This window comes from Molothrus aeneus, chromosome 2, assembly GCF_037042795.1.
Source record: "Molothrus aeneus isolate 106 chromosome 2, BPBGC_Maene_1.0, whole genome shotgun sequence".
Lineage (NCBI taxonomy): Eukaryota > Metazoa > Chordata > Aves > Passeriformes > Icteridae > Molothrus > Molothrus aeneus.
The window spans coordinates 48822455-48837226 of record NC_089647.1 but is presented as its reverse complement, the minus strand read 5'-3'; the positions used below and the strand labels follow the sequence as shown (position 1 = coordinate 48837226).

Here is a 14772-nt window from a genome sequence, read left to right as displayed (position 1 = left end):
AGCATCATTCCTGACCTGGGATTCTTAGAAATCCCTCACTTCCCATAATTATTAGAAATCCGCACACACTAGTGATGTATTAATACAAAATATTGGTATTTTAGAATTTAATGAAAAATTATTTGACTAGGAGGGCATTTTCAGTATATTTTCACTCAGATTTGCTGCCCTCCTGCTGATAAAAGTGGCAATGTTCTGTTTCCATATGATTAATTAAAGAAATAGCATCTTCTGCTAACTCAGTGGTTGATATGTGAGGATAGAATGAAAACACATGCCTCTCTGTCTGTTGAAAAAAAAAAAAAAAACAACAAAAAAGATGAATAACAGAGAACGTCTCCATCCCCTTTCCCTCTTCCAGGCTGTGACCAGTTCTTGGTAGCATTAATGTTGGGGACTCTTGGGTTTTGTTTACTGCTGAGTGGCTGCTGCTAGGTGTTGTTAAATTTTTTTCATCCCAAGGGCTTCGCTTGTTCCAGTGCTCCTTGTACCATGTGGTTTTGGAGATTCAGACAGCCCTTCCGTAAACGGACTTTTTTCTTGGCAAACAGGGGTATGATTTTTAGAAAAGTTAGCGAGGGCATCATCTCCAGAGATGAGTCAACAGCTGGCCAGCGTAGAGTAGAGGAGAAAAAGGTTTTCGGCAGCCCTGAATACTCTAAACCACGCATTTTCGAACGTCTTCAACTATTTCTTCTTTGCTTTCTGAGGCGGCCCGGTGCAGCCCCTCCGTGCTTGGGTAAACTCCGGCCAGCCGGGGAGCTGCCGGGACAGGCTGCGGCTGCTGCAGGCTGGGGCTGGGGCAGGCTGTGCGGGGCCGGGAAAGGCTGTGCGTGGCTGGGAAAGGCTGTGCGGGGCCGGGAAAGGCTGTGTGGGGCCGGGAAAGGCTGTGCGTGGCTGGGAAAGGCTGTGCGTGGCTGGGAAAGGCTGTGCGGGGCCGGGAAAGGCTGTGCGGGGCTGGGAAAGGCTGTGCGGGGCCGGGAAAGGCTGTGCGGGCTGGATCGGAGCAGGCTGGGGCTGGGGCTGGGGCAGGCTGTGCGTGCTGGACCGGGACAGGCTAGAGCTGGGAAAGGCTGTGCCTGCTGAACCGGGACAGTCTGGGGCTGGGGCTGGGGCTGAGGCTGTGCGGGGCTGGGGCTGGGGCTAGGGTTGTGCGCCGGGCTGGAGCAGGCTGGCTGTCCCGCTCCGCAGGCTCACTTCCCCAGGCTGCTGTGCTGGAGCGATTGGCCCGCGCGGATCATGTGGGAGAGCCGGAATCCCGAGCTGTAGTAGGTCTTGGCACTCCTTTAGCGTTTAAAGCGCTCGCTCCTCGCAGCTCCCTGGGGCTTCGAGCGTCCCTGCTCTCCTTGCCCTGGTTCCGATCGGGGGCAGCGGCGATGCTGAAGCAGGTGCCCCGGGCCGCGGGCACCGCCTGCTTTTACCTGAACGCGGTGTCCCCCGAGGGCCAGGAGCTCTTCTGGCGCTGCGATCCGCCCGCCCGGCGCCCTCCCTACAGGACCAGCAGGATTCTCGCCCGTCACCAGCTGGTGACGAAGATTCAGCAAGGTGAGTTGCTGGCAGGAGCGCTCCGCAGCCCGGCGCTGGCGCAGGGTCTGCAGGTCTGCCCTTTCGTAAGAGAACAGGTTTTAATGCCTCATGTTTCAGGCTCGTTTCCTGTCTCTATTCCAAATTAATGTGGCTAGAGACAGGGTTTGAAATAGTCATTCATACCTCTCTGTTTCCACACATACACACATGCACCGACCACCAGGAGAGAAATGCTAGTGCATGATTAGCCATTTAACTAAGTTACCTTTTAATCATAAACTACTGTGGTATCTTAGGTGCTGAACTTCGTTTTGTGTGACTGTCTGAGCAGTTACTGGCACCAGCCCATCTGCTCTGGTTGCTACAGGTCAAACCTTCCCATAGTAACCCACAAAAGAAGAATAGATGGTCATCCAATTAAAAAAGAAGCAGAAGTCCAGTGCAACTGGAAGAAGGCAAATGGGATAACATCCTTTGGGAACAAGTGTGTGTAACTGTCAGGACATTAGAAAATCTGTCACATATCCTTAAAAATAATTGCTGACTAGGCTTGCCACAGCTGCTTAAGCAGTTATCTAAGCAGTCATTACAAATGTATCGATTTGGTTTTTTCTGAATGTCTGTCTATGGCACTAAAGCTAAACGCAGATTGGCCCCAAAACAAATCCTTTGGCCTGTGCACACAATTTAAAAATCATCTTCACAAGGGCTAATGCAAAGATAAAAACCCTAACCAACTGTACCGATTTTTCTGGATTAAAAAGCAAATCAATACACAGTTTTGTATTGATCATGGTTTTGTATGGAATCCTGTTTTCAAGAGCACTGGTTTCCAAAGTGGATGTGGTCCTACATGCAGAAAAATGTCACATAAAAAAAAATAATTCTGATGATAAAAGCCACTTTCTGGACAGCTTGTAAAAAGGTGTTTGATTCTGCTAACTAGGGGCAGGTATGGAGATGACATCATTCACTTTCATATCTGGCAAATATCACAGCAACTGGTGTGAGGTTTTGACCAGCAGCAGTTAAATGGAATGGCTATTTTTGTGCGCTGCTTTCCAGTAAGATTCTTTAGATCTATGGCTGTCAAACTTTGGCAGAAGTACAGAATATAGTGATGAAATTTTATTGCATTTATAAAGAAAACAATGCATAATTCTTTGGCTAGGTTTAAAAAGATGAAAAAGATAGTTTCTGTGGCAATTAGGAAAATGTAGTTGTTTGCAAGGCAGTCTCAGGAACTGGTCGTGTTTGAAGGATACTGGTCCTCACTGCAGCTCTGATTTCAGGAAGGATATTATGTCATTCTGTGTACCCAGTGTATGGCCTGGATTGAATGGAAAGAAAGGGTAATTTAGTTCTCTACAAGTTTATTTGAAAATATTTTGGGTGCAGTGCTAGTACCAACTTAGTGTTCAAACAGCATTAACTGAGGATGTGTTGGATTAACACACCTCTTCTACCTGTCATGGTGCTGTTTAACATTCCCTCTTGTAACCTGTAATCCGTCTGGGACAGCCAGGGCTGCCAAAGCCAGCCAGTGCTGCTGAGTCTTTGGACAAGCTGCATGGTGGGAAGTTTCAAAGTTGTAACTTTTCTTCCTGCAGCTTGTTGCATGGATGGTCAGTCTGTGGTGCATGACCTCTGCTTCTCTTTCACAGCTTTCCAACCTGTTCTGCACAGAGCTGTGGAAATGATATTTGTATAGTAACTTGATCATGTGATGTATGTTACTGTTCAGTATATGAAATATTTATGTATTTTGGGTCACTAAGAATAAATACATTATTTCTTTTACTGATGTAAGCTGGGGACAAGATCCACTGTTGGTCACATGTCACTTCATTAGCAGTAAGGAAATTATGTGTGCAGATAGATGCTGATGTCCGTCTGTAAGCCCATACATAGGCAGACACACATGTAGTGCAAAACCAAGGCACACATTTTTTTCTACAGTGCCCTAAGTAAAGACTAATAATTTTCATACAAATAGTTGTATTAGCAATACCAAAAAATATAAGCCTAACTGATATGACTCAGTTTGAAACCTCCAGTTTATGGTCTGGATGAAAAACCTAGATCCATCAATCCCTCACAATACTTCCACCAAGTTTTGCTGGATTAGCATGTCACCCTCTCTGCTTGCTTTGTTCAGACTGTAAGCAGTGTGAGGGTACTGGATCAGTCCCCATCCTTTTCCCAGAGGGTACTGGAAGAGTACTCTAAAATGGATGGAGTTATCAGACTGTGCTTTTAGAGGTGAATGAGTTTTACCCATTAACAAATGGGATTCATAACTAGCAGAGTGCCACAGAGAAACTTATCAATAATTGAAAAGTAGATTAGGAGATGCAAGATGACAACCAAAACTTGCTTTCAGTCATTCAGTTGAGTAAAGCATGTAAATCATTATTTAGTTGTTTGAATTTGTGTATCTTTGAGTCATACATTTTAAGGCTATTAAGACAAAGTATTTGAGCATAGCTACCCCAATTCTTGTGTTAGTACTTCTCCAATCTAGTAATTTGGATTGTAGCATACATTTAGAAAAAGATCCAGCCTGCATTTTAAGATTGTTGGAATGGTGAATCCTGCCTTGTTAATTACTTTGCTGAAAACAGATCTGCCACATGTTTAAGTGCTAAGCTGCCCTGGGGCTTGTTTGAATACCTGCTCTCTGCTGCTTACCCAGTTATTTTTCACTTCCTCATTTTCAGACTGGAGGCACCTGAAGTAGGATTGTTATATCAGGGAAATTTTTTCCTTAGTGAAAGGAATGTTTTACAAAATTACAACATATCCAATTTATAATGTATAAAGCAGTCAAAGCTTCCATTCCTGGTCAGTAATGCAGTGTGATACCAAGTGTTGCACATAGTGCTAGTTTTTCAGCCATTAGCTGCATATACTGTTCTAAACTATGCTAATTTATGCTATCATATCGCAATACAGCTTTTTTTCCTCCCTGAAAAACACATTTGCTGAAAACTATTTCCTTTGTATTTTCCTTTGGTGTTAGTTAAAAATAAACTAAATGAGTCATTAGAGAAATTGTACTATTTAATAATTTCTAAAAAGAAAATCACCACAAGGGAAATGACAGGAACCAGACTGTTATTTCAATCAGATCATACTTTGAAACTCCTAAATATTTAGTTTGTGTACACCACCAACTCCTTCAGGCAGAATTATGAGGTGGCCTGTGAATGTGAGTGGTAATTATCTGTTTGGTATTAAACAGGTAATTTCAAGATGTGATCTTTTTGATGATTCCCTTTCCCCCATAAGGCCATTCGTTTCCACACTGAAGGGGACACATGCCTCAGCGTAAAGGAACGGGGTGTAGCATGCTTGGTCTGAGGCATTTATTCAAACTCTCTATGCAGTAACTGTATGAGAATTCATTAACGATTACTCATGTTTTCTTTAAATAAATAAGGTGGTGGCTTTCAAGAATTTATATTACATGAGTCACAAAGTTGTTATTTCTTTTAAAGTGCATGGCTAAACTCAGTGCAGAACAGAAAATACAAAAAGTAGCTGTAGGTAAAAAGTAATGAAGAATTAAGGCTATACCCTGAAAATGTTAAATTGGACTGTGCAGTACAGGTAGAGTGTAAGTCAAGGTGAATGAAGCCACATCTGCCCCAGCATAGACAGGCTGGTAAAGGAATGTTCCCTTTCACCTACAGTACAATTAGATTCTTCGCCTGCACATTCAGTAAGACAATAATATGAAGAAGCAAATGAAAACAAGACAAATTCCTATTCTCAGTGAGTAAATTCCTGCCCACAGTGTGTAATGTCCTGTGATTTGTCTCAGTTTATGTCCACAGGCAAGAACAGTTGAAGAAAATTGTTAGATGGAGCGATATTAAATCAGACTTTCAATTTTTCAAGGCAAACTCTCCATTCAACATTCAGTAAATGTTTTATACTCTCATGTGTTGCGATTTCAGTTTTGATCTTGTATGTCTGCTATTACCTTTGGTCACCTGGATTTGTCTGGTTTGAGTGAGTTTTAGAAGTGCAAACAAATGCACTTTTCTGTCTTATAGTCTTCCCTTTGTAATTAGTTCAAGGTGTTTATTTCTTCTATTTTTCTAAGAATGAGTGGAATTTGTGGAAAGTGTTACAGAGGTATACAAGTGACTTGGAAAAAATTATGCAATTCAAGTGACTTAAATTTCAACAATTATTCTACCATAAGAGATAATATGCTCTTGTATTCAAAAGGAGAACAGGGAAGTCATGTATGTGAAAATGTTGCAGTCAGAGGCTGCATTAAAAAAGCCCACATAAAATTCCTGGTATGCACACAGGTGTGGATTACAGGATGGGAAATGGGATACAATTAAAAAATTAAAGACTGTGAGTTTGGTCAGACATACAAAGAGGACAAAATACAGTTGTTCAGGCAACCTGAACCATAGCCTTTCTCATGTTCTGGATGCTGGCCACTTTACCTGCACATGTTTAAACCTCACTGACTGAACGCAGGAAAGTGAAAGATTAACCAACAAGATTCAGCCTTGGTGGTAATGATACAAACACCCTCACTTAGGTCATCTCTGACCAGTGCTGGAGGTCTACTGTCTCATGAGCCTGTAAGCTGGGAAGTCAGGGCAGTAGCACCTTGTAGCCACTTCACAGCTCCTGGTGCCTCCTCTTGTGGTGCTTCTGTCTATGGTCCAACCCAGGCACACAGGAGAGGACAGAACTGGGGCTGGGATTGCCCAGAGCACCAGGAGGAACATCCTTAGCTGCAGAGCTGCTTTGCAGACCTCAGCTGGGACATGGTCCACCCCCCTCCACCATTAGATATGTGTGGGGCAGGTGTGTGCTCACAGCAAAGGGATCTTTGGGTTGGTTGTTTCATACACTCTTTAAGGTCCCTTAGAAACTGAGACCCTATGTCACCTGAGATTTCTTCATCATCTTTTCTTCCTTATACACTCTTTCCTTAAGTCTTTAGACCTAGACTTAAATAAACTAGAATTTCTTAATTAAATAATAGGATTTTTAAAAATACTTTTATTATGTACTTGTACTCTGAAATGGTTGAAGTATTTGTGGGAAACTTTAACACAAAAAATGTGAGCATCCTTAGAGGTATTTATAAGCTCAGAGTGCCCTGAGATGTGTTTATTTTAAAAACAATATTGGTATATAAGAGTGCAGTCCAGCTAATTAAAGTTTTAAAAAGTTGTTTTTCATAAACAGCAGGACATTTAAAAGGGAGAAACCTTCACTGGAGCCACTATCTGGCAAAAAAGTTCAAATATGTAACTAGAAGTGGTCTGTGTGGTACTGGAGATTGGATTCAATAGCAGTGGCTATTTCTAGTCTTAAAGCTTCACAGCCACGAAATGTCAAAAACACTTCAGCTGACACATGCAGGTTGAACACCAAAAAGTAAATCTTGGCTCTTCTTATAAGTTAGGAGACTTTTACTCTCAATTTCACTGAAAGCAGGATTTCAGCCAAGGTGAAATCTTAACATGAGGCTTTCTTATTTTGAAATTGTGAAATGAACAGCTGTAGTTGTGCTATATATCTTCTGCATTGATCATGGAGGAGACTGAATTTCATATTAACCCATTGTATAAGTAAAGACAGTAATATTAAAAGACATTTAAGCCAATAAATGCAAGATTTATGCTCAATAAATGAATCACTAGAGTCATAATAATCAGAAGGGGAATTAGTTTAAATTTAGAAGGAGTGGTAAGTCACTGTGGCATATAAAATGCTATATAACAGAAGTAAAATGGAAATGAAATGACTCATAATAGTTGATTAATTAAGAGAATATGTATGTAGCATTTTTGCTACTCAGTTTCTTATATCCGTATTTATACAGAAATCTCTGAAAATAAAGTGCAATGTTTGTACCATGAGCACTGTAAATGTTAATTTAAAAAAATCTGCAGTTTTAGGTTCCAAACAGATATTATTATTTCTTGGCAGTAGAGAGTTATGTGCTTTTAATTTTTATTCCTGTGCAAGCTGCGTAGTCAATGACAGCATCTTAGCCTCACTCTTTTTTTTTATCTTATTCCTATCACAAGATATTGTCAGATGTTTAATTGCACTTAAACAAATATATGAGCTGTTTCAAATAGGGCATCACATATGTTTGGACTAGTGCCTAAGGGACTGAGCAAACAGGACCCTTGTTACTAGGTTATGAAGCAATTGTCTGTAGTTGAGTTTGTTACACCTTTTAATAGCTGCTTTTGAGGGTAAAATGATGAATTACATATCCTGTGAGCTTGATCCAGTATAATACTAGTTTTGTCATTTCTTATTTATACTCATTTTATAGATAAATAAATGTAAGCAAGTGAGAAACCCCTCATCTTTGTGCCTTGTGGTGCACTTTTTGCTTAAAAACCTGAGGAGTTTCCCCTTTCAGGTCCAGTTTAATGGGTCAGAGAAGAACACCATAATATGGTGGGAGAGAGGAGGGCTCGAGCACCTTGAGCTGGACTATTTAGAAGCTGTTGAAGAGTAGATAGTATGATTCAGAGGACTTGGGAGTATTTTGGCTTGGCTAAAAAGGATGTGTGTGACTCAGTTTGAAAACATCTTGTGGGTTTTTGCCTCTCTTTTGTTACAGGAGCGAGTTTAATTCTACGGGGAGAAAACCATCCCTCCGTAGCAGTTCAGAACACATGGGATTTTGACTAATACAGACACAGAGATGAACAATCCTTGTGATAAGTTAGGTAAACTTGAAAAAGTAACTTGGTTTAAAATAATGGGCTGTGAGGTACATCTTAAGTAAATACCATCTGCCAGGCATGGAAACTGCCTGCCTGGAACATACCAGACATTTTGCTTTCCAGTCAAAGCCCTTTGCCAAAGAAGGACTCAGCCCTGCTACTTACTCAGATGAATTTTCCCCTGTGCTAAAGGAGCAAAATAATACATCCTCATAATGTCAACTGGTACTGTTTTAATGAGCTAGATGTTACAGGCCTTTGGCAATAGTTGTGCTCTCTTTTAATTGGATTTTGGTTGGAGGAAGGTCTGTTTGTGTGAGCAAAGTTTTCAGGATTTGGAACCAAAATCTCTGTCTATTTATTGTCATCTCTCTCCTTTAGTCCCAATGGCCGAGAGGGTATCTGATTTTTTCCCCCTTAATGTGTCACTAGTGTCTTTCATGGTTTGTTTATTTTATTGATTTTGCAGTGCTTGTTTCTAGTCCTCCACCACTTGAATGGTTTAGGAATATGGATAAAAGGAGTAAATTCAAATTGAAATCTCTAATTTAATTCTAGCTTTTATCCTCTTTAGTCACAAACACACACCCACGGGCATCTAGCACTCTCCAGACCTGCCATTTTCTGGGAGATTTCTCAGCTTCCTTCCTGCAATCATTTGCAGGAAAATACAGCATCCTCAGCTTTAAGAAAAGGCAACAGAGCTTTTACTGCTGAATGGGTTGGGAAGTGAGGATGGTGGAGTGAGGAGTGAAGTGAGGAGTGATTTACTCCTGTGTAACACTTCTCTGCAAAGAACTATTGCTTCTCCAAACCCCTCAGTACATGCTGAACCATGTGGATTTTCTCTAGATCTCTGACAACACTTCCCCCTTCCTTATTGCATGTACCCTTTGGGCCAATTCTTCAATGTCCATTTATCCACATTATTATCCAGAAACTCCTGCTTGCAGATATTAGGTGTTAACACATTGCCTTCCTGTGTTGGTACAGCAGTAAAATGTCCCTGTGAGTCTGAGTGGGCATATCTGTGCTGCTGAATAAAAAAGATGGGAGGTGAGCTTGAAGTACCCCCTGGGCTGCTGAGCAGATTCTCCGGCTCTGTTTTGGGCTTCTCCAGCTGGCTCAGCTCAGACTAAGCCTCAGAGAGGACTAGTTATATTACTAGGTAGTGAGGACATGAGGTGAGTGATGCCACTTGACCAAAAAACAAGAATCAGTCTGTGTTTCATTTAGCAGTGTAATTGTAACCCCTCTTGCTGCTGCCACAGAAGATGCAAAATGAAAAACCTTGCTCACATGGTCTATTATCCCCCAAAAGAGGTAATACAATTTTTAATGCTTGAAGTTTGTGATGAAAATGTGCAAAAGTAAATGTATCCTGTCATGGAGTGCCTTTTCATTCCTGCAAAAACGCAGAAATAAATTCTGTTTAAAAGCCAAGTACTTAAGTAGTTTTCATTATATCATACAGTGAAACAGACAGTTCATATTAGCTAACCACAACCCCATCCTTCCCCTTTTGAAATTAGTGTCCCAAATCTGTGTAAGGTCAGAACTTGCAAAAACTATTCCAAATAATTAGATCTTATTGCTGATCCCAATGACTGCAGCATCATCAAGTGTCCTTCCAAAAGACCCACGATTTGAAAAGGGACCAAAGATGTTAGATGACTCTAGATTTGAGGAGGAAGCAGTATCTCTGTCAACACTCAGATGGCACCAGGGTGCCATCTTTCACTCGTGTGAAAGGTACAGTCCTTTTCCATCGTTTCAGCTTCAGGAAGCACAGAATGTTTCATTTTCCCTAGTCCCCAGCTGATATGGGACTGGGAGTCTGGACAGGACAAGACTCTCAGAGCCACACAATGTGGCTTTTTCATGATATATTTGGCAAACTTTAATGTTCTGCAGGATGAATCTAAGTTTTGTGTCTTTAATTGCATCTGATGGCGGCAGCTGAATATCTAATCATTTTGTAACTTCAGAGGTAATGACTTTCTCTTCCTGCAAACATTTATCTGAAGGGGATAATGTAAAATCCAAAAGTTAGTGCTTGGCACAGAGGGTGAGGCAGTAAGTCCTTGGCTTTACATTTTTTCCTTTTTCTTTTCATTTTTACAGCTATATTTATATGTATTTCTGAGGACATTTTAAAACTGCCATCCTGTCAGCTTCACTTCGTTAAAAGTGTGGCAGTCTGCCTAGGTCTTATCCAGAGTTAAGAGGAGTTTCTTGTCTCTTAAATTCAGCAATATCTGTCTTAAAAGTTTCTTCCAAATCAACAGACTGAGATATAGAATACTTTTTCCAAAATTTTATCATTCGAACTGCTGATTCTGCATTAAAACTAAACACCCTTGCCAAAACCTGAGCCAGGGCAGCAAAAGCTGCATTTCATACTACTGCCTGAGTGCTGTAGCCTGGATCAAATAATACAGGCACTGATTCATGGCCAGGATTGCTCTATCTTCATCCAGTGCTTCATGCTGAAAGCTGAAGCTGTCTTCATCGTGGTGATGGCTGATCAGACATGGCATCAGTGGTGCTACCTGGGGAGATGAGTGGCTGCAGTTCACCCTGAGGCCGTCCCTCCCCAGCAGCCCTGACATCCTCCTTGAAGGGCCATGGGTGCCAGCAAGAGGCAAAGGGGTGCCCTTGCACTTGCACATGGGGCAATTGTCAGTTCAGACTAAGAAAGTTCTGTTTACCAGCAGCTTCTGAAGGAAGGAAGAGATTTCCGGTGACATTTTAATTCCTTTTATGCAGAGCTATTTTTAGACAGTGCTGCTGCCAGTCATATCAAATTCTTTGTGTCTTTTGAATTTTCACTGAACTGCATAATAAGCGTTTCAGCTCCCTGGTGCATAATGGCAGTGTTATTTGCTGAAAGTCTTATTATTTCAAGTGGCCTCTTATCTGAAGATCAATTCATTAGTTCTGGCCTCTGAAGTTTAAAATGAAACAATTGCAATTGCTAAAGAAAAAATGAAATTACACTTTGTTTCAGTAATACTTATTTTCTCTAATGTTGGGTACTGAAAGTCTATTTCAAGGCTGACAAATCAGATGATCCATACATATTTCTGGGCTGTAATCTGACCTCTGACATCCACAGCTTGTCAAGATGTGTGAGAGAACTGGGCTATCACTGAGGCAAATTTAGTTCCTTTTCTGTTATTTGGTTTATCTTTTTAGTCAGAGAGTGCAAACCAGTTTCCACCAGATTCCAGATGCTCATGGAAAGCTACCAGCAATGAGAACTGCAAGGAGAGGTCATTTAAGTACTCAGCTAAGTTTACTCAGCTAAGTAATTATATGTTACTCAGAAGTGTCTCAGACCTTTGAAGTTGCCTTGTTCTAGAAAGTTGTGTTTTGGACCATTTCTGTGGAAGACTTTCGTTAAGTTGCTCTATTGCCGTTGGATTCTCATTGGGCATGGGACCTAAAAGTTGTACAAGCAGGAAGACAGTTTTCACCTGCCACCATGTATGATATTATGTGAAAATAATATCATATTATTTTCTGTGGTCTGAAGTCCTGGAAGATCCCCCATCTTGAGTCTTCAGTGAGGATCGGTATAAAGCTATCGGCATTTTCATGGTAGCTCTGCAGAGCCACTGACTCCCACACTGGCAAGGCTTTTTACAGCTCCATGGTGCCTGTGAATGTTTCTAAGAACAGAAAGTTTTCAAAAAAACTGCCAAGACCAATAGAGAGAGCTTTTAAAATGCAATTTGAATATATATAGTACACAGAATTTTAAGGATAAGGACACAAGTAGTTGAGTGAGTAGCTTTTCTTGTTCAGCAAAACATTTCTGTGACCAGAATGCTTTCTTCCTCCTGAGCACATGAAGTTGACAGTTGAAAATTTTCTGGTTGAAACTAAAGCTTGCTTTTTAGAAAACTTATGAAAACCCAAAACTGTAGAATAATTGTCTTAAGTGAATATTCAATAGACATAGCCACAATCCATTTAAAGTGAATCCAAAAAGTGCCACTCACTTTTTTTAAGTATTCCTTATTGACTCTGTAGCAGCTGGAAAACTATAGCAAGTTTTAATTATCTTCAGAAAACAAAAAGCTCCCACCAACACATGCTGGTTTTTATCAGCAGCTGTTGTATGCTGACATACTCTTTCAGCATATATGAGGCTCAGCTGTCCTAAATAATCATTGTAAAATGTAAAATAGATTTATAGTGATGTTAATTTCTTGTTAGATATTTAACTACTGATGTAATTCATACTGAATTTAGGTCTTCTTCTTTGTTTAAGCTATAGGAAAATTATTTAAAACCAGGATTAATATTTAAGAGGTGCAAATAGCTTGTACCAAGAGTTTAAAATATTGAACTGTGGTGAATTTTTAACAATCCACTAAAAATAATCAGATTCCCTGTTGTCATGGTTTTAGGATTTGTGCAAGTGTAAAATTTTGCTTCCTGCCTTTGAGTAACAATTACTGCAACTTTATGGCAATGAAAAAGTTGCAAATTAATCTGCTGATTTAAGGAAAAATCTTTACATGTCATCCTTTTATTAGCAGAAGTGGAAATCTTTATAGCAGTGGCAGTTGTCAAATTAGATGCTGCAATTTTGTTTATTGCATGATTTAGCAGAATTTGGTTTTTTAATGGCACTAGTGTACTCTTCAGTCTGAGACACCAATAAATACATGTGACATTTATGCTTCAGAAGTGTTTAGAAAGACATATAGATATGGTAGATTTTTTTCAATGTATCTTGAGCTTGCATCTTCTCTAAAATGGAAAATTTGTGATTAGCTCAATTTTTCATTACCTTATATTCTCGGTGATCTATTTTAATTTTGCATTGAAAAAATATCAGGCAATCTGTAAAATGTGTTGTTGGCATCAAGGCAATTTTAGCCCATTTCTTGTTCACATGAGAGACTGACAGAGATTTGATGGTTTCCATTCTGACTGAGGCTTAACCTGGAGGGAAATGTTACATTCAGGAGACTGGACTCTTGACATTTTAAGAAGTCCTTTAATATGGATTAAAAATATGCATGGGACTCCACATAGTTCTATTTCACTGAAATGACTATTGACTTTTGGACTTGAGTTTTCACCCAGTCTGTTTTTAATCAAACTGCAGTCTACTGAAATGCAGTTCAGTTTCTAGTTTTAAGTAGGACTCAGGTGATATTCACTTAGGCTGTGTCCGTGTGGATACATAACAACTTCAAACCAGCTGGATAAGGCACAATATTCCTTTGCTGTCTTGGAGACCAGAGTTCAGATCCCCAGCAGAGAAATACACTGTGCTGAAACAAAATATCTCTAGTTTGCATAAAAATAATACATGCAGGAGCATTACAGTAACACCACTAAGTGCAAGGAATAATCCTGGTTGAAGTCTCATGTTTAGAAACTGCGATTTCATGTTTGATGTGTCTGCTTCACTGAAACGTCCTAAAACCCTCCAAAACTTCAATGTTCAAGAACTGCCCAGGCAACAAGACTGAGAACTTTACAGAATCACAGAATAATTTAGGTTGGAAGAGACATTGAGAGATCACCCAGTCCTGCTCCTACTCAGAGCAGAGACAGCTGGGTCAGATTGCTTGGGACTTTGTCAGGTTAAGTTCTGAGTTCTCCAAGGACTGAAATGCAACTTCCACACGTGCTCTGGGCAACTTGTGATGTTATTTGACCACCAAATGGGGAATTTTCTTTTCTTTTATGTCTAATTGGATTTAAAATTCTGCAACCTTGTTTCTGTTGCCTTTCATCCTACAGTTGTGTCCCTCTAAGAAGACCCTGGCTTCACTTTCCCGTTAAGTAGATGAAGCCATTAATTAGCTCTCCTAGCCTTTTCTCCTTAAGGTTAAAAAACCCAGCTCTGCTGGTCTTTCTTTCTATGTCAAGTTGCTTCAGCCCTCTGCAGGGCTTGGTGTGATATGCCCATGATATCCTTGTGCTGGGGAAGCCCAAAATGAACAGAGTAGCCAGTTATTTCACAAGTGTGAATAACAAGAAAGCAATCATATACCTTGATCTGCTGGCTACATTCTTCCTAATACGCTAACCTAGTGTGAGGGTGTTATCATTGGCCAAAACAGAAAATTTGTATTCAATTTGTCGCCAACAAAACCTAAAGGACTTTTCTGCAAGGGCTGTCTGTCCAGTTAGCCCCAGTCTTTCTGGTTGCAGAGGATTATTCCATCCCAGCTGCAGGGTTTATGTGGAATGTGTGAGGTTCCTGTCAGCCAGTTCCTCCAGCCTGTCAAAGTTGAGGAGCAACCTCCTTTGAAGAGCAGCATCTCAACCACCCCTCCGTGGTTTAGTATCATCCACAAATTTGCTGAGACTGTGCTTTATTCCATGATCCAGGTTGTTATTAAAGACATTAAACAGTATCAGCTCATTATCATTGCCTCAGGGATACCAATAGTAACCAACAACCAACTGGACTTTGTATTGCTGAGTACAAGCTGTGAGACCAGTGATCCAGTCATCTTCCTCACCATTTGCCATCCATGTA

At 40.6% G+C, this 14772-nt stretch overlaps 1 protein-coding gene across 2 annotated transcripts in view; it reads left to right on the top strand.

Annotated features, from left to right (window-relative positions):
- Positions 1–14772, top strand: part of STARD13 (StAR related lipid transfer domain containing 13) — a 141258-nt gene that overhangs the window by 26433 nt on the left and 100053 nt on the right. Inside the window, exon 1 of one of the 2 annotated variants that reach the window (XM_066544898.1) lies at positions 1377–1545. The exons of the other annotated variant lie outside the window; for it this stretch is intronic. Coding sequence (XP_066400995.1) covers positions 1377–1545 — 169 coding nt within the window. Of the gene's footprint in view, positions 1–1376; positions 1546–14772 lie in introns of those variants that run through there. 2 annotated transcript variants of the gene reach the window in all.